At 46.1% G+C, this 22,965-nt stretch overlaps 1 protein-coding gene across 1 annotated transcript; it reads left to right on the top strand.

The window, feature by feature from the left end:
• Positions 1–11,066: 11,066 nt before the first annotated feature.
• On the top strand, positions 11,067–21,069 carry LOC119969113 (putative potassium channel regulatory protein). Its single transcript, XM_038802327.1, has 3 exons — positions 11,067–11,638; positions 19,733–19,984; positions 20,928–21,069. The coding sequence occupies exons 1-3, from the start codon at positions 11,067–11,069 to the stop codon at positions 21,067–21,069; spliced, it is 966 nt and encodes a 321-aa protein (XP_038658255.1).
• The last annotated feature ends 1,896 nt before the right edge of the window (positions 21,070–22,965 follow it).

Genomic DNA, 22,965 nt, shown 5'->3' with positions numbered 1-22,965 from the left:
TGGGTCACTGTCTCGGAGTCTGCACGCTCTTCCCCCATGTGTGTGGGTTTTCTCCCGGGTGCTCCGGTTTCCTCCCACAGATGTGCAGGTTAGGTGAATTGGCCATGCTAAGTTGCCCTTTAGTGTTGAGTGGGGGTTACTGGGTTCTGGGAATGGGTGGAGGTATGGGCTTGGGTAGGGTGCTCCTTCCAAGACCCTGGGCAGACTCAATGGGCTGAATGTCCTCCTGCACTGTAAATTCTATGATAAAACTTGATGTTATACCCCCTTCTGTGCAGCTTTGATGTTGCAACCCGAGAGCTTTGTGGATGGAGTAAGTATACTTGCGTTAGCACTGGAAATAGGCTCCAAGATGCCAGATTCCTCACTGCTTCAGTAAATAATAATAATAATCTTTATTGTTGTCACAAGTAGGCTTACATTAACACTGCAATGAAGTTACTGTGACAAGCCCCTAGTGGCCACCTTTTGACACCTGTTCGGGTACAGATGGAGAATTCAGAATGTCCAATTCACCTAGCAAGCATGTCTTTCAGGACTTGTGGGAGGAAACTGGAGCACCTGGAGGAAACCCACGCAGACACAGGAAGAACGTGCAGACTCTACACAGACAGAGTGCAGACACTGTGAAGCCAGTGCTAACCACGTGCTACGGCAAGGTGCTATCCAAACTGTTTGGCTTCTTTGCCCAGGGTCCACTACAAATGGGATGAGTACCTATCCTCTTTAAGCAAACCTCTTGTAGGTCTTGCTGGCAGGATTAAAGCTGGGCAAATTGATAACCTGAGATCCAATCTCTGAACTTGGGCTTTAGGAATTTCAGGCCCTGAATCTTTCTATGGCCATCCATATATATTTAAAAGAAAACCATTTGGAGCTGTCTGTTTCTGCATTGCCTCTTTGTACAGATGGAGCTATCTCTCGATCTTTTTTGGTTATCATATATCCTGAGTTTACTTGATCCTTCTCTCTCTGCCCTGCAACTAAATATGGTTTATATTTAGTTATTCCCTTCTAGTGCTTCCAGTTTAATCCTCCGCCAGAAGTTGAACCACTACAATCCTGTGAAAGGAAATTAAGACAGTTGCTCGAAAAGCAGGAATATTAATTCACGGACATGAGAAGTGAACAATTATGCAAAATTGGATGGATGAGAAATTATGTAAGCAAAAATATTTTGGGCTGAATGCGTCTTTCCTGTGACATTCTAGAAAAGCCACTGAGCAGGATTATTGCAAATTAGGGTAATTGTTCATCCTCAGTAATTTATTTGCAGTGTTAATGTAAGCCTACTTGTGACAACAATAAAGATTATTATAAGATGTGCAGGGTAGGTGAATTGGCAATGTTAAATTGACCTTTAATTGGGTAAAAGTAGTAATTTAATTGGGTAAAGCTAATAATTGTGTAATCTAAAGTTATTTTTAAAATTAAAATACTGCTTGGAAATGATATCCCAAAAGCCCCTCTTGTCCTCCACAAAAACTGCTGGGAAGTTGTAGAGAGACAAAATCTCACGTTGAAATATACACAACACCTAATTATACAACTGCTTCCAGTAAGAGAGAGATTGTGACAATACAGATATAGGCCTGGGGGTGGGTTAGCACTGCTACCTCATGTGTCGAAGACCTGGGTCCGATCCTGGCCCCGGGTCACTGTCTGTGTGGAGTTTGAAAATTCTTCCGGTCTCTGCATGAATCTCACTCCCATAACCCAAAGATGTGCAAGGTGGTTGCGCTAAATTATTCTTTTAATTGGAAAAAATTAATTGAATACTCAATTGTTTTTTTAAAAAAGTTGGGCCTTAATTTTACATGTGATGTGCGTGCATGGTGGGTGGGACTAGAAGCAGCCAGGTTTACTGATCCTGCCTGAGATCAATTAATGATCACTATATTATGCTGGCTGGCTATATAACTGATTCCCAGTATTAATTGAGTCCACACTGGGTCAGTGGGGTTGGTGACCTGTCTAATGGCGCAAAGTTTGAAGGTGGCTACCAAAGGCTGCTGAAGACAACTGGAGGGGGTGAATGGTGGTGGCAGGAAGGCACACCATGCAGGAGGAATGTTCAGGTGGGCAGCAAGCGCCTCCCACCTCCCTGTTTCACTCAAGTGTCTGCATGCCCTTGTGGACGTAGTGACAGTCAGGAGGAACATTCTCAAACCGAGACATGGCAGGAGAAGGCCATTCTACCTCACCAAGGTGGCCTCATCAGAGGTGGCAGCTGAGGTCAGTGGGCATAACCTTGACTGGCGCATATGGATAAAGTGCCGGAAAAGGTTCAATGACTCTGCATTTGGCAAGGGCGAGCTCTGAGTGAGCATTGTCCAGTGTGGGGACTGGGGATGGGTCCCACCCATAGTGGGAATTGCAGGCTCCGCACACACCTCTTCCTATGTGTCTCAAAGCTGGAAAGAAGATTTGAAGCCTTGGGCCCATTAAAGGGCCAGGGGTGGCACAGTAGCACAGTGGTTAGCACTGTTGCTTCACAGTGCCAAGGTCCCAGGTTTGTTCACCAGCTTGGGTCACTGTGTGGAGTCTGCACATTCTCATTGTGTTTGCGTGGGTTTCCTCTGGGTGCTCTGGTTTCCTCCTACAAGGGGCAGCAGGGTAGCATGGTGGTTAGCATAAATGCTTCACAGCTCCAGGGTCCCAGGTTCGATTCCCGGCTGGGTCACTGTCTGTGTGGAGTCTGCACGTCCTCCCCCTGTGTGCATGGGTTTGCTCCGGTTTCCTCCCACAGTCCAAAGATGTGCGGGTTAGGTGGATTGGCCATGCTAAATTGCCCGTAATGTCCTAATAAAAGTAAGGTTAAGGGGGGGGGGGGGGGGGGGTTGTTGGGTTACGGTATAGGGTGGATACGTGGGTTTGAGTAGGGTGATCATGGCTCGGCACAACATTGAGGGCCGAAGGGCCTGTTCTGTGCTGTACTGTTCTATGTTCTATTAAGTCCTTAAAGACGTCCTATTAGGCAATTTGGGCATTCTGAATTCTCCCTCCATGTACCGAACAGGTGCCGGAATGTGGCGACTAGGGGCTTTTCACAGTAACTTCATTGCAGTGTTAATGTAAGCTTACTTGTGACAATAAAAAGATTATGTTCACAAGTCTTGTGGGTGTGATCTGGTGTGGGGGACAGTATGGTATGTTGCTTGAGGTGAAGGGCTGAGTCAATGGAACTTGCATGCGAAGCAGAGCCACTAGAACAAGGAAAGATCTGCTACTGGTAGTGGGGTCTTTGGTGCCTCTCATGGCAGCCGGATAGTGCGGTAACTGGCAGCTCCTCTGCATCTCTGCCAGTTACCGCACTATCCTGAGAGTCCATGGCGACTGAGAAATGTCCAAGCATGTCATGGAGTACAGCCTCCCAGAAGGTTCCTGCTCCAGCCCTACCGGCCAGAGGGCGACAGCCAAGGTCATCTGCAACAACAGGGCACCACAGTCAACAACCTGCCTCTGATGCTGCTATCAGCAAGATGAGGGGCACCTCGACATAGCACCTGCAACGTAAGCCAAAGGCACTGAACACAGCAAAGCACAGTAGGCTTATGTTTTCTTTTCATATCAGTTGAGTTTGGAAATGATCCAACTGGATGGTTTTGCTTTGTTTCACGTTAATGTTATCACGATAAATTACTGCTTGCCCACAAGTGTTATTTCTCAACTGCAATATGTTTTAACCCGTATATGGTGGACAAATAACTACAAGTCTGTTTCATGAAACAATTCAATATTTATTCACTTGCACACAATGTTAAAGTTACTCAATCACACATACACCTGTAAGTCAAACTGAAAAGCTATGAAGTAGGACATTTTTTAAGGCTATATTGGATTCGTATTAATATTTACATCATCAAAGCATTCTTCATTTATTGGACTGATTGGCACCATTTATGATGTAAAGGGATGGGCATTTGTTTGAATACCATTTTTGCACAGCTGAGAAACCTTTTTCGAACAAAATGGAGTCTATAATCTGCCTAGCAACAGCACGAAGCTGCATCTTAAAACGGCACCATGGCCAGAAGATCGGGATATCTACGATTCAAGACCCTGACAGTGGGGCAAATATATATATATATATTTTGATTAAAACTAAGACTTATAAAATGAAATGTTATAAAATGAAATGTTGTAAAACCAAAATAACCCAGGCAGGCAAAAGAAACCTAAGGATTAAATATATTGATTAGATTAGTTTTACACACAGACACAAATCCTATCAAACAGGAGGCTGACACAATAGATTCCCAGGTTAACCCAAGAACCACACTCAACACCTAATCAAGATACTGCATAGAGATAATGGGACCCCATTGTAAGTCAAGGGAACACCTATTAAAACCAAGCAGATAACGAGACATTGACGTCAGAGTCAGGAAGCCCGGGAAATCATGTATCTGTACTATATATCTGTACTATTCAAATGTAAAATGGCAAAAGCCCGCCAAAATCTTGCAAATGCTTGTACTCTCTATAAATATTGAACCTCGTCTGCATATCGGAGAGATCACCGTGGTCAAGCCATTGTTAGGAGCTGGCTGCGTGGGTCTCCCTGAAGGACTTCAGAACTTGCACAATACAGTAAAAACGCTTTGAACCTTGCCTTGAGACTCGACCTCTTGAATGCACTGGCACAAGGGATTTTTCCCTACAACAAATGGCGCTGCAGCAGTAGGGTTTGATATCTGACTTCTTGACTGGTGGCCACGGTCTGGAAGCCGGGATCAAATTTAAACGAATCTGATAAAAATCCAGTGCAGCCAAGAACGGGTACAAGTCTCCGTTCAAAGTGAGGTACCTTTAAAGGGTTAGGGTTTGTCTGTTTTAAATATTGTCCTGGAGAATTGTATAATCTTGCCTAAGTTTAAAAAAAAAAAAATAGTACAGAGAATTTCTTGAGTAAAAGAGGACGCCGGACAGAGATACCGTGCGCTAAAGAGGTGTAGGTCAAAGACGACCGCGTGGAAAAAGGTAAGTAAAACCTTAAGTGAAACTTTTAATAGGAGAAATAGAGAACCAGAGGTAAAGATAACAGTTTTTAGGGTATTTGATAACGGGTAACAGGATAAGAACCGCATGCAGAACTAATTGGTGTGACTAACCCAGGACTGTAAATGAAACCGCTGTCTGTGCCAAAGCTATAGGACAAGGGCGTGCTTGACTCAAGGTGCCCTACCTGACGTTAAGAGGAGGAATCTCCCACGCTAGGGTTAGGTGTTGAAACGGGCACTGAGAGATACAGGCACTCAGGGAGCAAGGCACGGACAGTGTATAATTGGGTAGCAACACCGACTCTGTAGAGACGAACAACGCAGAGTCGACACAGTTACTAATTTTAACAGGGGCGTTGATAACAAATACACATGTGTAAGTGTTGAGGAAAAGGGGACCCGATCCATCCTGACCAAGAGACACGATGACGGAGAGTTCATTTGGGGCCCGGCCGGAGTTTGATAGCCTTGTTCGTCTGTAGGGAACACCACAGCCCATAGCAGGGTACCAGGGAGCTGAGACTCCCTCTTTGGGGTGACGGATCAGCCTTGCTAGTGGGGGTGGTGGCCAAGCGGGAGGCACCACCAGCACCACTAATTCCTCCACATGGCCAGTTATAAAACCTGATGGGAGCTACTGACTCACCATCGATTACACAGGTTTGAACAAAGTGACACCTAAATTACACCCCATTGTGGCAAACCCCTCGACTAATTTAAACGGATTGGCACAAGACCACAAAATTTTCACGGTATTGGACATAGCAAATGGGTTCTGGTCCCTTCCACTGGACACAGAATCCCAAGATAAAGTCGCTTTCACTGTGGGAGAAAAACAGTATACATGGACTCGCCTCCCACAGGGGTTTCACAACAGCCCGCGATATTTCACAGAACAATGAGCGATATCCTGAGTAGGGTGAAATTGCATGAGGACAATACGGTCCTCCAGTATGTGGACGATGTGTTAATAGCGTCCAAAACAGAAGAAGGGCACAAAGCAGCCCTGTATTCTGTATTAAAAGGATTGGTGGATGCCGGGCTGAGAGTCAGCCCACATAAGGCACAAATTGCAAAACCTCAGGTCCTGTACTTAGGACACCTAATTTCCCAGGGAATTAAAGAAATGCCCGTAGATCGCAAAATCACAATTAAAGAGATGCCGCGACCAGTTTTAGGATTATTCAATTATAGTAGGAGTTTTATCCCTGACTTCGCAAAGATCGCGGAACCAATCCAGAGACTAGTGAAGGGAGGGAAGCCAGCCTTAGAATGTATAGAGTGGGGACAGGAGTAAGAGGCAGCATATACAGAATTGAAAGCTAGGTTAGTTTCAGCCCCAGGGCTAGGACTGCCAGATGGAAGCAAGGAGTTCCACATATTTTGTGATAACCAGGACGGCTTCTATTCTGCCGTAGTGGCACAGACACATGGGGATAGGAAGAGACCCATAGGGTATTTTTCAACGGCTGAGGGACCAGTAGTCACCGGGATGCCCAGGTGCATAGCCGCCCTAGATTGTGCAGCATGGGCTGTGAGGGTAATCGAGCCCATTGTCATGACAGGAGAGATCGTGTTACACACAAGACACACACTGGTAGAAATGCTAAACACGGGCAAACTTAAAACCGTCTCAAATATTAGAAGGGCAAGGTTGGAGGCCACACTCCTACCACCTAACAAGTCAGTCACCATCATTAGGGACACGGGAGAAAACCCCGCGGCAGGGATTTTAAATATTGGGGAAGCGCACAGCTGCGGAGAAATTGACAACGATAGCGAGGGAGGGAAGATTAGGGACGAACCCCTTCCAACAGCAGATGAGACCCTCTATGTGGATGGGTCCCGCAAATATGTATCCGGAGCACCAAGGACAGGGTGGGCAGTAGTAGACCAGAACCTGAAAACCCTAGAATCTGGACAGATCGACGGGGGTCAGTCCGCTCAGGTAGCAGAATTAGTTGCCCACACCCAAGCCTCGAGGTTAGCAGCAGGGAAAACCGTAAACGTATACACGGACAGCCAATACGCGTTCGGGGTGGTCCATGACTACCTGTCAGCCTGGGGGAGAAGGGGGTTCATTACCACAGGAGGTACCCCCATTAAACATCAGCAGCGAATAAGGGCTCTGCTGGCAGCTAGTGAACAGCCCAAAGAGGCTGCAGTAATCAAAATAAAAGCCCACCAGCGGGAACCAGGGAAGGACACCCCGGGGTGGATTCATTTCAAAGGAAACCAAGCCGCAAACACAGCGGCACAACAAGCATTGGAGAATAGCGATATTAAAAGCCTGCCCCTTGCAGCGATAGTGGTAGAACAGGAGGAAATTGACATACAGAAATTACACAGCGACATTCCCCAACAAGAACGAGATAGATGGGAGGAGTTGGGCGCAGTTAAAGGGACAGATGGGGTTTGGAGAAAAGATAACCGGGTATTGGCACCAGGATGCATCCAGACCACATTATTAGAACTACACCACGGACTCTCCCACACAGGCAGGGATGCAATGATACATAGCCTGGGGAGAGAGTGGTGGTGGAGAGGACTAGGATGAGATGTGGCTACATACTGCCGCAGATGCACTATATGTGCACAGCACAACCCAGGGAAACCCATAAAAGTAAAGATGGGATATCAACCTAGACCAAAGGGACCCTGGGAACAGATACAAATGGACTTTATAGGACCATTGCCTCCCTCTCACGGAAAAACATACTGCCTAGTAATAGTTGACCAATTCACCAGGTGGGTGGAAGCATTCCCCACAACCAATTGTACAGCTCCAACGGTAGTCAGGATCTTGGCAACCAAAATTATTCCCCGATGGAGGATGCCAACTCAGGTTGATTCGGACCAGGGAACACATTTTACAGGAAAAATTATGAAGAATATTTGCCAATTATTGGGAATAAAACAGAAATTTCACATCCCCTACCACCCACAAAGTTCTGGGATGGTGGAGAGGATGAATCGGACTCTAAAAGTAACTGTAGCAAAAGCAATGCAATCCTCAGGTAGAAATTGGACAGAAGTCCTACCTGCGGTTCTGATGAGGCTTAGAGCGACCACAAATCGAACTACTGGCTTGACTCCATACGAGCTGATGACCGGGCGAGCAATTCACTTACCCGAAAACATTATCACAGGTGGGACAGACGTGGTTAGTTTTACACACAGACGCAAATCCTATCAAACAGGAGGCTGACACAATAGATTCCCAGGTTAACCTAGGAACCACACTCAACACCTAATCAAGGTACAGCATAGAGATAATGGGACCCCATTGTAAGTCAAGGGAACACCTATTAAAACCAAGCAGATAACGAGACATTGACGTCAGAGTTAGGAAGCCCGGGAAATCATGTATCTGTACTATTTATCTGTACTATTCAAATGTAAAATGGCAAAAGCCCGCCAAAATCTTGCAAATGCTTGTACTCTCTATAAATATTGAACCTCGCCTGCATATCGGAGAGATCACCGTGGTCAAGCCATTGTTAGGAGCTGGCTGCGTGGGTCTCCCTGAAGGACTTCAGAACTTGTACAATACAGTAAAAACGCTTTGAACCTTGCCTTGAGACTCGACCTCTTGAATGCACTGGCACAAGGGATTTTTCCCTACAACAGCTAATACACACAAGACCTTAACTTAAACTTTCAAGTGACTGACGAGAACCGGACAGATTACGGCCTTTATCTGTGACCCACAGTCTTGCATTTCACGATGGTCGGCTGTTGATCTTCCTTGTCCTTTGCTCTGGTCTTCCTTCTATCGGTGGCCTGGGTGGTCTTCCTCTGTGTCCGGTGATGGGTCACCATTGTTGGGTGCTTTGTGCAGAACGATTCTGGTGGTGCAGCACCATTTAACCTGAAGCATGTCCGGTAGCACAATGGTTAACACTGTTGCTTCACAGCTCCAGGGTCCCAGGCTGAATTACCAGCTTGGGTCACTGTCTGTATGGAGTCTGCACGTTCTCCCTGTGCCTGCATGGGTTTCTTCTGAGTGCTCCGGTTTCTTCCCACAAGTCCTAAAATACGTGCTGTTAGGAGAATTGAGCATTCTGAATTCTCCCTCTGTACCTGAGCAGGCGCCAGATATGGTGACTAGGGGCTTTTCATGGTAACTTCATTGCAATTTTAATGTAAGCCTACTTGTGACAATAATAAAGGTTATTATAGGCGACACGGTAATGCTGTGGTTAGCACTGTTGCTTCACAGCACCAGGGCCCCAGGTTCGATTCCCGGCTCGGATCACTGTGCAGAGTCTGCGCGTTTTCCCTGTGTCTGGGTGGGTTTCCTCCGGGTGCTCCGGTTTCCTCCCACCAGTCCTGAAAGACGTGCTTGTTAGTTGAATTGGACATTCTGAATTCTCCCTCCATGTACTCGAACAGGTGCCGGAGTGTGGTGAGTAGGGGCTTTTCACAGTAACTTCATTGCAGTGTTAATGTAAGCCTACTTGTGACAATAAAGATTATAATTATATTAACCTGCTTGGATTTTGTGCTCTTTTGTTGGTGGTTTCTGAGTCCTTGTCAATCAATTGATCAGGGCTCGATCACCCTGATCAATCAAATCCAATCAGGGGCTGCCACATCAATTTTGGGGTGGGTACTCAGTGGCCATGCCTGCAAGTGTTGGGGGAAGGTCGGCCCTTGCAAATAAGGAGTTTATGTGCCACTGTCTGGTAAACGTGTGTGATTGACAGGACAGTTCTATTGTGCCTAGAGATGGCCTTTTTCCTGTGTATTTGCAAAGTCTGGGCTGCAGCTTTTAATGTTTATTCTGAGCTGCAGCCTGCTTGTCCTTGATGTTGTCCACTTTTCGCAGCATCCCTCGGCTGGACACCATTTTAGGTGGCCACACAAGCCATGAGTGACCTGCATCTTGCCTCTGCTCTGGGGTGATGCATGCCTTTTGGTCTCCTCTCTCTTTGTCCCCCGTCCTCCTCAGAGAAGATGCTCCCTGCTGAATAAATTATGCCCATCTGCAGAGATGAAAATTGGGCTGACCCATGCACGGAGAGTGCCAGCGGAAAGCAATGTCCTGAAAGCTTCAGATCATATGCTGAACCCTCCAAAGACTGCAGATAAGATGCTCAAATGCTCCAAACCGAACTCTCAAATTCCTAACTCCTCAGTCTGCCTTTGCACCAACTCCCTTTATTCCCGTTCTTAGAGGAGAAAGCCACTGCCGTGTTGATCGTGCGCCAATCTATAAATCGCACTGGCAACGTCAATTGGAGAATGATTCCTGTCACGTGGTTCCCTCATTGTTGGCGGGCGCGGCCCTCCTGATTCGCACCTGCCGCCGCCAACTGAGATATCACGCAAATGCGGCCACCCCTAGCGTGTAAAATCCTCCCCTTAGTGACAATACAGAGTTAAAAGGAAAGTAACAGTGGAATAAAAACAGAAAATGCTGGGACTATCAGCAGGTCTAGAAGCATTCTGTGGAGAAAGAAACAATTAGCAGTTGGTGTCCCTTCTTCAAAACTAGATAAATTGTCACTGACCTGAAACTTTATTTCTACTTGTCTCTCTCTCTCCATAGAATACTGCCAGACTTGCTGTGTCGGTTCAGTATCTGAAACACTTTGCACTGCATTCGTCTTTTAGTAAAAGTGGAACTTGAGTTTCTATTTTGAATGAGGATGTCTATCTAACAGTGTACAAAAAAACAGCAGACTTGTCAGGTTATCAAACTCAGCCTGAGTTGATATCTTAACCTTTACAAAATGTTGGTGCTATTATTCTTGCTATAAAGTATACTTTTGAAGGACGCCACTTTTTCTTTGTAGGGGAAGAGGTATTAGATTTCACTTCCAAATGTAAATGCATCAACCATGAAAGACTGGAGGATTTCAGAGGCAGTATTCATTGTTCCCATTTGTTGGGGATTCCTCGCAGTAACATTTCCTGGACACCACTGCCAGCTAGTGTGTACAGCTGAGTTGCTTGGAAACAAGTCAGCCTTCAGTCGCTGGGGTAACAAAACGGTGCACTCACAGTGGAAGAACCATAGCCATTGTGAATAGGACATAAATATCTAACCTTGCAAAAATGAGTAAAGGAGAGGTAGTAATTCTGAACGTTGGTGGGATGAAGTTCACCACCTTTGCTGCCACGCTCAAGAGATATCAAGACTCCAAGTTGGCACGAATGTTGGAAGGGGGTGACCCTGATTTCCGTGTGGTCAATGGGCAGCTGTTTGTAGACAGGGATGGCAGTTTATTTCGTTATGTGCTGGACTTCCTGAGGACCCGCCAGATCACCCTTCCTCCAGAATTCTCAGATTATGACAGGCTGATGAGGGAGGCGGATTTCTATGACCTGCCGTCTTTGGTTGATCTCCTCATCCAGGATCGACTCAAGCAGAGACTCGAGATTCTGGAGGTGAGGTTCTCCCTCCAGGAAACCTATTCCTTTTTCCGAATTTTCTGCTCATGCAACAGCACCATTGAGTCCTTAGCCGGTCGCATTACAGTCTCTGCGGAGCAGCCTGGCCAAAACTGGAACCATTCTTTCTCAGCTCACAGACCATTGGTTCCAATTCCAATGCAGAGGCCTTCTCATCACGATCTGGTCTTCCAGTGTGGAACCGACTATTCAGCTGGGGATGAGTTCTCAACAAGGTAAATGCCCAATTCCTCAATACCCCCAAAGATCCTTTTCTAATATTTCTGAAACACTGGAGAGAACGTGTTTATATAGTGTCTAACCATCTTAAGCTTTTCCCAAAGCATGTTAGAAACCAATTAAATAACATTTGAAGCGTCACAGTTGTAGGAAACACCACAGCAAATTTATGGACAAAAAATCTCACAAAAACCCATGTGGCGATGACCTTATAATGTTTTTTTCAAACTGTTGTTAACTGAGGGTTAAATATTGATTAGGGCACCCATGAACGCTCCCCTACTTTCCTTAAAAAGTACCTTTTGGATCTTTTACAGGTACCTGAGGAGGCAGACAGGGCCTCGGTTTAACATTTCACTGATGAATACAATTTAATTATTGTTCCTCAGAAATCATAGTAAGAAGTCTTACAACACCAGGTTAAAGTCCAACAGGTTTGTTTCAAACACGAGCTTTCGGAGCACGGCTCCTTCTTCAGGTGATGGCCCTCAGAAATCATGTTTACACCAAACTTGTAAATGTTAAATGTTTAACTTTTATGCCTTTGAGGGCTCCTGACAAAATCCAGTGCAGTTACCCAACCGTGTAGAATTGTTTACAGGGAGAATGATACATCCAAGTCTATTAATGAAAGCTTAGAATCAACTAATACCCCAAACTATTCCCAATTGGTTTCAATATAAATTAGGTCTGTTGGTTTTTTATGTGAACAAATTCAGAGGCAACGTAATATAAATGTACAATGGATTTCCTGACTATTTATTTGCCCATCTCCTCCAACTACCTACTCCTAACTGCCTCTTGAGCTCAGTGGTATGAAACATCCCACCAGTTTGAATTCAGATTGACTTCTGGAGTCAGGGAAGTGGCCTCCCCTTATATAGGCTTACTTGTAAGTTAGCAACACAAAGTGTGTTGCACAAGTAACTATTTGGCTGCACAGTGTTTTGGGATGTTATAAATAAACAATTCTTTCTCAACAAACTCCTGGCCCCATCCTTGTGATGAGTGGGTGCTCCGAGATGATGAGAACAGGATTATAATTTTGATTATTTTAAATGAGTACTTTTTACTTGGAATGAGCAATCTCATTATACTTTATTAATAGCCCTTATTTTGAGACCGGTACTTGCAGTGATGTTTGTCACTTTATTAATCTGATAATTCCAGTCACTATTATGCGAAGTTCAATATATACTACAGTCAAAACATGTGAGCCAATGGAAAGGTGCTGTTTTACTCCATTTTGGCATGGCTATGAAATAGTTTCTGCGATGCAGTGACACAAAAGAGGCAGTCATTCTGCAGTTAGCTCAATGATCTGATTCCGCTGTGCATAAACTTGGAAAGTGAAACCCTTGGCAATTGGAGAATTTGAAATTGTTTTCCAGTCTGAAGGCAGCTGTATAAATCCAGCCTCTGGCAGGCCATGTTTTAGAGAAGGCTGTGTTTATTTGTGCCACAACACTAGGGGGTGCACTTCCTGCTCACTTGAATTTCTCCCATTAACCAGCGCAGATACGATGGGCCAAAGGGCCTTTAATATGCTGTAGACCTCTATGATCCTTGCTTCCCCTTCTTGCCTCCCCAGTGCTCCCTCCCGCAGAACCTTGTTGCTTACTCACTGCTGGCTCACTAGCAGAATGAAAGGCAGGCAGTTAAGGCAGAAAGGAAGGGCAAGTTGCCATGGGAGGGAGCTGGAGGCAGAAACAGTTAAGTGGAGCAGGAGAGAAGTGGAGGGGAATGAGCCAACGATAAAGGGGTGTAGGCGAAGTGGGAAGGGCGGGCAATGTGAGGGCAGGGGGAGAATGTTTGTGAGGGGCAAAGGGCAGGAAGGAGTGAGCAATGGGCAGGAGCTGAAGTTTCATACAGCACAACTAATGGATCGCAACTTCCTCCTTGCGGCGGGAAGCCATGGGCCGCCGATTTTGAAAAAGAAATGTGCACACTTACCTGTGCTCCGGTGTTACAACAAACCTTCTTTTCCCTTTGGCAGCCTGGGGCGTCTAATTCCCGGTCTGTGCAGGCTCCAGCACGGCGCACAGTGATGTGGACGGCTTGGGAACACACATTGAGGGCAGGCATTTAAACAATAGATTTAGATAGAAAGCAACAGGCAACTATGTTAACAAGTGTTTTAAAAGGTATGTAGACTTTTTAACCAGTTGTTTTTCTCTTCCTTTTAAACAGGCATTGTTGTTGATTCTTTTAAAATAATTTTTACATTTTTTATGATTAAAGGTGATTATTTAGAAGTGAACATAGGTTTGGTTATTTGTTTTAAATATGTGATACTATTTAAGTTGCATTATATTATATAATTTTACATGTGCATGCTTAAAAATGAGTGTTTTAATTTAGATTATGATCATAAGATTTTAAGGGAAGACAGAGGAAGGGGAGGGAAGAGGGGGAAAGGGGAGGGTTTCAAAAATTGTTAATTGACAAGCTCGAGGTCTGAAAGCAGCAGCTGCTGAAGCACAGTGTCCTGGTAAGCATCTCCTCTGACATCATTTTGGAATGTCCTTTGGCAGTATACTCTTAGGGGTGGGTGATTGGTTCGCTGCAATACCTGCCAGACAGATGGTTCACATTAACTTACAAGAGGCTTACATATATCATTAGGCATTAAAGTTTCTTAAAGCATTTTAAGTAATCACTGAGGCTTCTAAGGATGAACATTACTCAGGGAGACTTGTAAACAACTCAGTTTAAAATACATTGCAAAATCGAAATGTACTTTAGCTCTGAATCAGCTGGTGGGCAGGTGTGCTAACATTAGTGTCCTTGAAGGAGTCAATAGCACCAGTATCAAGACCATGATCATCTGAAACCAACTCCGCTGGATCTCCCATATGCTTAGGATGTCAGTCCTGACTGCCAAAGCAAATCTTCACTCAGCTCGAGGGAGGATCCCAAACAAGAGGACAAAGGAAGCTCTTCAAAGATACCTTGTAAGCTTACCTCAAGAAATGGAACATAGACATCAATGCCTGGGAGACCTTTGCTGAAAAGAGACTTACTTGGGGGAACTTCCTGATTGAAGGGTCACAATTCTTCGAGAACACCTGATCGCAAGAGGAGATCTGGAAACGGAGCCTGAGAAAGGAATACCCGCGACTTAGCATCCAAGGACCGATCCCATCATTTGTAATCTCCTGCCAGGTAAGTAATTGAAGGTGTGCTTCTAGGATAGGACTCATAGCCACGCAAGGACCTACAGAACCCGTGGCCAGCAACACGCAGTATCTTAGGTGGACAATCTTACCCGTCAGTGAGTGATCACTGCATTCTATCCATTATAGTTCCTTTAATAAAATTAACATCTGCATGACAAACCAAAGTTTAAAAAAATAAAAATATATCTTCCTTTCATTTTATTTTATTTGCATTTTAAAATTATTTTTAAATGCTAAGCACTAATAATATAAAACTTTAACCTGCCAAAAAATGTCTCCTGATGTCTCCTGCCTCTGCTGGACTGAAAAGGTGTAAAAACTCACTAAATATCGGGGTGAGTGGTCCACGTTAGCCCAGGATTTTCTATTCGTCAGTGCAAGGGAAAAAAAAACTGGCTGGGAGTTTGAACGGCGCATGCTTTCAGCACATATGCCCGAAAGGCCGCTCTTCGGGGTGGTCACGCAGCGCATGTGCGGTGCACCAGCAATTTAAGTCGCAAATCCTGCGGGAAGGTATGGGCCAATGACATAAGCGTTCGGAAAAACTGCGCATATACCGGGACTAGAGTCAGAGCTGACTTCCTGATTTCCCTTTTCTGATGGCAGCAGCAAGATTTAGTGTTTTGAGAAATCCAAGATTTCAGATTGAAAACCACATACTCAATCAGTGTATAGGGTTCATATTGCCTTCGGCCATTCTCATTTAACTTCAGCCTGGCATATAAATGCAAGTTGTTGTTAACCAGGATGGTAGATGAAATTAGTTAAGGCTATATTTATACTGCGTTGCTCATATCGGGGTAAACCGATCTAGAGTACACAGCCACACAAAAGTGTTTAATTTGAGCATCTGATCCTGATATGACTCTTGAGACCCTTAAGTCAATTGATGGGGAAAACCTCTGCAGTAGTGCGAACCCTCCTACTATCTTGAATTCAGAGCACAAGCAGCCTAGGGCTGGCCAGATTTCAGGGGTGGGATTCTCCTGTACCTGGCGGGGCGGGGGGTCCCGGCGGGACGGAGTGGCGTGATCCACTCCGGCATCGGGCCGTCCCAAAGGTGCGGAATGGTTGGCGCCCTGCCAGCTGGCGTGGAAGGCTTTTGGCGCCACGCTAGCCGGGGCCGAAGGCACTCCGTCGGCCGGCGCAGGTCTGCGCATGTGCGGGAGCATCAGCGGCTGCTGACGTCATCCCTGCGCATGCGTGGGGGGGGGGGGGGGTTCACCTACACATCGGCCATGGCGGAGGCTTTCATGGCTGACACGTAGGAAAAGAATGCCCCCATGGCACAGGCCCGCCCGTGGATCGGTGGGCCCTGATCGCGGGCCAGGCCACCGTGGGGGCATCCCTTGAGGCCAGATCGGCCCGTGTCCCCCCCCCCAAGGACCCCGGAGCCCGCCTGCCCGTGCTGCCAGGTCCCGCCGGTAAGGGACCTAGTCCAATTCAACGCCGGTGGGACTGGCATAGAACCAGCGGGACTTCGGCCCATCACAGGCCGGAGAATCGCTGGGGGGGGGGGGGGGGGCCGACCGGCATGGCGCGATTCCCGCCCCCGCCGAACGTCCGGTGCCGGAGCATTCGGTGGCCAGCGGGGGCGGGATTCACGCCACCCCCCCCCCCCCCCCCCCCCCGGCGATTCTCTGACCCGGTGGGGGGTCGGAGAATCCCGCCCCAGATTTGTGAGTAATCAATCTGTTTGTCACTAAACTTTCAATACTTCGAATAGAATATCTTTAATGGCATGAGCAAATGGAGAAACAGTCAATTTCCGCATAGTAAAGTCCCATAAACAAAGAGAATATAGATAATTTTTGAAGCAGTGACTTCTTGGGGATTAATATTTTCTATGAACTCCCCCGTTCTTCTTTAAACTGGTGCAATCGAAATTTTTACATTTACATCAGGTTCCACTAGTAGGAAAAATTAGAACCCGAGGGCACATTGTCAGACTGAAGGAACAATCCTTTAAAACAGAGATGATGAGGAATTCCTTCAGCCAGAGGGTGGTGAATCTGTGGAACTCATTGCAGCAGAAGGCTGTGGAGGCCAAATCACTGAGTGTCTTTAAGAAAGAGATCTATAGGTTTTTGATTAATAATAGGGTCAGGGGTTATAGGGAGAAGGCAGGAGAATGGGGATGAGAAACATATCAGTCATGATTGAATGGCAGAGCAGACTCAGTGGGTTAAATGGCCTAATTCTGCTCCTATGTCTTATGTCAGAGGGCCTCAGTTTAACCTCACCAGAAGGATGGCACTGCCAGCGGTGCAGCATGTCCTTTGTTCTGCAAGTGAATGTTGGCTTGGATTATGTGCATTAAGTCTCTGGGGTCAGTTAACATTGTACATTCAAAATATTTTCAGCTTAAGTGTCGGAGTACTTTAGGTTGTACCGAGGGACCAGGCAGGGCTGCCCGCTCTCCCCGCTGCTGTTTGCGCTGGCCATAGAGCCGCTGGCGATTGCGCTGAGAGCCGCAGAGGGTTGGAAGGGGATGGTGAGGGGCGGGGTTGAACATAGGGTTTCTCTTTATGCAGACGACCTGCTCCTGTACGTGTCGGACCCAGTGGCTGGGATGGGAACTATACTGGGAATGCTGAGGGAGTTCGGCCAGTTCTCAGGATACAAATTAAATACGGTCAAGAGTGAAATGTTTGTGGTACAGGCAAGGGGCCAGGAGAACAGATTGAGAGGGCTACCGTTTAGGTTAGTTGAGGAAAATTTCCGGTATTTGGGAATCCAGGTGGCACGAGACTGGGGCAGGCTGCATAAGTTAAATTTGGCCAGGGTGGTGGAGCAAATGAAGGGAGAGTTTCGGAGATGGGATGCACTCCCGCTGTCGCTGGCAGGGAGGGTGCAGACTGTAAAGATGACAATCCTCCCTCGATTTTTGTTTATTTTTCAGTGCCTCCCGATCTTTATCCCACAGTCCTTCTTCAAAAGAGTTAACGGGCTGATCATGAGCTTTGTCTGGGCGGGAAAGTCTCCGCGGGTGAAGAAGGCAATGTTGGAGAGGAACCGCAGCGAGGGGGGGCTGGCGTTGCCGAGTCTGGTCAATTATTACTGGGCGGCCAACATCACTATGATAAGGAAGTGGATGGTGGGTACGGGGTCTATTTGGGAGCGGGTGGAGGCGGCTTCGTGCAGGGGCTCCAGTTTGGAAGCCCTGGTCACGGCTCCTCTACCGCTGCCGCCGGCCAAGTACACCACCAGCCCGGTAGTGGTGGCGACCCTGCGGATATGGGGCCAGTGGAGGAGGCATGTGGGGGAGATGGGGGCGTCTGTCTGGGCGCCAATCTGCGACAACCATCGGTTTGCCCCCGGCAGTATGGATGGGGGGTTCCGAGTATGGCGGCGAGCAGGGGCGGGAAGGGTGGGTGATATGTTCCTGGAAGGGAGCTTCGCGAGTTTGAGGAGCTTGGAGGAGAAATTTGGGTTGGTAAGGGGAAATGATTTTAGATACCTACAGCTGCGGGACTTTGTTCGTAGACAGGTCCCATCTTTCCCGCGCCTCCCGCCAATGGGGATCCTAGACAGAATAGTCTCTGGGAGGGACGAAGGGGAGGGTAGAGTCTCGGGTATTTATAAGGTGCTCATGAGGGAGGAAGGGTCCCAGACAGAGGAACTGAAACTTAAATGGGATGAGGAGCTAGGCGGGGAAATGGAGGATGGGCTGTGGGCAGAGGCCCTGAGTAGGGTAAACTCGACCGCGACATGTGCTAGGCTCGGGCTGATCCAATTTAAGGTCGTTCACCGGGCCCATATGACGGTGGCTCGGATGAGCAAATTTTTCGGGATAGAGGACAAATGCGCTAGGTGCGCGGGAGGACCAGCAAACCATGTGCACATGTTTTGGGCATGCCCTGAGCTGAGGGGGTACTGGGAGGGATTTGCGGGGGTCATGTCCCAGGTGCTAAAAACAAGGGTGGTGATGAGTCCAGGGGTGGCAATTTTTGGGGTTTCGGAAGACCCGGGCGTCCAGGGGGAGAAAGCGGCCGATGTGCTGGCCTTTGCTTCCCTGATAGCCCGGCGACGAATATTATTGGCGTGGAGGGACTCAAAGCCCCCGAAGACTGAGTGGTGGCTTGCGGACATGTCAAGTTTCCTGGGGATGGAAAAAATTAAGTTCGCTTTGAGGGGATCTGTGCAGGGGTTCACCCGGAGGTGGCAACCATTTATTGACTTCTTTGCGGGAGAGTGAGCGTCAGCAGGGGGGTGGGGGGAGGGGGGGGGGGGGGGGTAGAGTAGAGTAGGAGGGAAAATATGGCGGGTAGTACGGGTGGGAGGGGAGCGGGCTTGTGCAATACGGTACGATGGAAGTATTGAAAGTACGTGGATGTTTGCACATTTTTGCCTTTTTTGCTTCCTTTCTGATGATGTCTGTAACTGTTTATAAAGCCAAAAACTACCTCAATAAAATTGTTTATTAAAAAAAAATATTTTCAGCTTATCTAACGGTGAAATGGTGTTCACTTAGTAGTACATTTAAAAAAATAAATTTAGAGTATCCAATTCTTTTTTTTTCCAAATTAGTGTGGCCAATCCACCTACTCTGCACATCTTTTTGGGTTGTGAGGTGAGACCCACGCAGACACGGGGAGAATGTTTGCAGAGTGACCTGAGGCCAGGATCAAACCTGGGTCCTCAGTGCCGTGAGGCAACAGTGCTAACCACTGCACACCTGTGCCGCCCTATTCATTTAGTAGTACATCTGGGTTGCATGTTTTATAATTTAGAAGATTTCATTCTAAAATTATGCCAGAAAGGTTGTAATATCAAGACATATATGGAAAATATTTTCAGGAACATAAACAGGGCAAAGATTTTACTGCAATAAACAGCTTTGCTCTGAATTCAATGGATAAATTCATGATTAAGGACCTCTAATGATGATTTTTACATGATCTATTTCAGGTACGTGTCCATTCAACCTGATCAAAGAAAGCTTATCAATGGCAGCAATGTCCTGGGATTACTTGTAGACACATTGTTGAGAGAAGGGTTCCGTCTTATAAGTACCCGGACAGTTTCACCCAAGGAGAAGATTGAATGTTACACATTTGAACGAGCCAGGAGAAATGAACTTCTCAGCACATCAATTGAGCAAGAAGGAGCAAATGCAAATGCAGCGCATTTTAAGGCAGGAAAATCACAGTCCAAAAGGAGGTAATAGATTGCACCATTTAAGGTCTATTAAAGTGCTGGAAAACTGTACTGCAGCAGCCTATTGTCTTGGTAATGGTTTGCACATAACGACCTGACTTGGCTGTCTTCGGGCCTCTCTGGTAGGCCAATATAATACAAAGCTCCTCAAAAAGATCACTACTGGCAGAAGTACTTTTGCATTTGCGCTGGGTAATTGGATGAGGAACCCATTTGTTAGCTTCCATCCAGTTAACAGATGGAATGGTGGACTCAATGTGCCAGTGCCACCGAAACAACTTACTAAGGACATTTTTTGGTTTCAAACCAGCAAGCCAGTATGGAAAATCCCAGCAGAGATAAGGCAACTTAAAGTTTTGATTTACATTACTCCACATTTTGTGCATCAACATTAGGAAACATCTACATGTGTGTCCTAGTATACAGAACTTCTACTCCTATAACCCAACTCCAGCATTACTTGCAAGGCTGAGCAGCCCAATTAAGCTTCCCACCCCAATGCAGAGCACAGATAAACACAGCTGTTGGATTTAATGATTAAATAAGCAGCCAGGAACAGTACTTTGTCAGACCATAGTTTTTTTATGGTAAGGCAAAAATGTTTGGCCCATCTGCAAATACAAAACATTCTGAACAAACAGTGAGGGTTGCAAGCCACTCACACAATATGCCTTACAACATTCAAGGAGAAATTTAATTGATACACTCCCATTGCTCTTTAATTGAACTTATAATTAAGTTTAAGAACAATCTCTAGACATCATAGAAATCCTGCCTGTCATGGTAGAGCTAGATATTGAACTCACAGTGGAGGAGCTTAGCAAAACTATTGGCTAGTTTGCCATGGGTAAAGCTCGAGGTGCTGATGCTATACTGCCTGAACTCAACAAGCAGAGGAAAGTGGTGTTTCTGCAACATCTCCAAAACATCTCTGTCTATGCTGAAGGGAGGCCCAGGTTATGTGTGAGGCAAAGAGTGTGACCGTGTGCAAGAACAAGGGTGACTACAGTGATTACAACAACAACCTGCTGACCGTTGTGGGAAAAGTATTTGCCCGTTGCCCTTGTCAGACTGCAGATCCTGGCTGAACCCATCTATCTCAAATCACAGGGTTTTAAGAACTTGAACATCATGATTTTCTCAGTCCAGCAGCTGCAAGATAAATGCTATGAGCCAAGGAGACCACTATATATATTACCGTCATCAATCTCACTAAGGCATTTGGCCATGGGAGCAGATGTTGGAGAAAATTGGCTGCCTGACAAAGCTGTTCAATGTGGTCTCCTTGTTCCATGACAACATGATGGGTCAGGTCAGCTATGGTGGGACAATATAAGAAGCCTTGGAGATCCACAGTGGGATCAAACACGGCTATGTTCTGCCACTGACACTCTCGACATATTCTTCTCTTTGCTGCCATCAAATGTGTTCAGGTCACCGACAAAGGGTTTCTACTTATATATCAGAACCGATGGAAGGCTGTTAGGCCTTGTCAAGTCCTTTCCAGGGAATTGCTCTACACTGGTGATGTCGCACTAACATTCCATAACTAGGAACATCTGCAGCACCAAATGGACAGACACTCTTGTGCCTGTAAAATGTTTAGTTTGACCCTCAGGGTCAGGAAGACAAAGGTCAAGGTACCGGATGTTGCCATACTGCCAGCTTTCAGGATTGACAATGTGAATACTGTAGGTTGTTGATAGCTTCACATTTCTAGGCTGCACAACCTGTCACTTGATGCTGAAATCAACGCATGCATCACAATAGCTGCAGGTCCAAGCTGTGTAGGAGTGTGGAACAAAAGCAACTTGACTGAGAATACCAAGCTAAGCGTCTGAGATAGTGTCCTCAGTGCATTCATCTACAATGGTGAGACCTGCACAACTTATGTCAGGCAGGAAAGAAGACTGAACAGTTTCCACCTTTGCTGTTTCAGACCTATCCTTGGCATCTCAGAGATCTGGAAGTATGCTCATTACATCTGCATTCACTCATTGTCAGTGCTGGCTTGGCTACATTCATCAGGTGGATAATTCAGCAGATGTCATATTGAACTTGAAACATTAACTCTACTTCTCTCATCACAGATCCTGCCAGACCTGGTGAGTTTTACCAGCACCTTATTTTTATTTAAAATTTCCAGCATCCACCATACTTTGATTCTACTCATCAGATAAATGATGGCTATATACCCAAAGGTCTTCTGTACAGTGAATTGGTCACTGCGTCATGACCTCCTGCGGGTCCTCTGCTGCAAAGATGCCTGCAAGCGAGTTTTAAGATGGTGGATATTGACACTGACAACTGGGAGACAGTGGTGACATGGCCTCTGGAAGCTGACCATTTGGAAGGGCATTTGAAGAGACTAGGAGAATTGATCTCAACTGACTGACAAGAGAGCCCAGAGAAAACAGGCCAGTGAAATATGTACCATCTCAGTCCACTGTCTCCTCCACAGCAAATGCAGCAGAGATTGCCATGGCCAGAGTGGGGCTCCTGAGCCACACAAAGCAATGCTTAACAGAGTTGACCACCACAGCAGAAGCAATTATCTTATAAGATTTTCTTGGCCATCACATACGTAATTAAAGTATCTTTCAAAAAAAGCCATATTTGGAAGAAATTAAAAGTTGATGATCCTGCTCAATGCAGCCATATACTTTCAGTATTACCCACATAGAATACAAGAATTTCCAACATACATGAGTTGCACCAGTTTAATATATTTAAATGATAGAGGGGAATATAGATTGAATATATGGCATAAAAAAAGTTACTTGTTTACATATGAGTTATAGTCATACAGTACTGAAAAGGCCCTTTGCACCATCAAGTCTGCACTGACATAACTACGCTAAATCTACACTATTCCACTTTGTAGCACTTGGCCCATAGCCTTGAATGTTATGACATTTCAAGTGCTCATCCACATACTTTTTAAATATTGTGAGGTTTCCTGGCCTCTACTATAATAATAATAA

The sequence above is a fragment of the Scyliorhinus canicula genome, chromosome 7 (genome assembly GCF_902713615.1).
Source record: "Scyliorhinus canicula chromosome 7, sScyCan1.1, whole genome shotgun sequence".
NCBI lineage: Eukaryota > Metazoa > Chordata > Chondrichthyes > Carcharhiniformes > Scyliorhinidae > Scyliorhinus > Scyliorhinus canicula.
The sequence above is the reverse complement of the archived record's forward strand: the minus strand, read 5'-3'. Positions and strand labels throughout refer to the sequence as shown.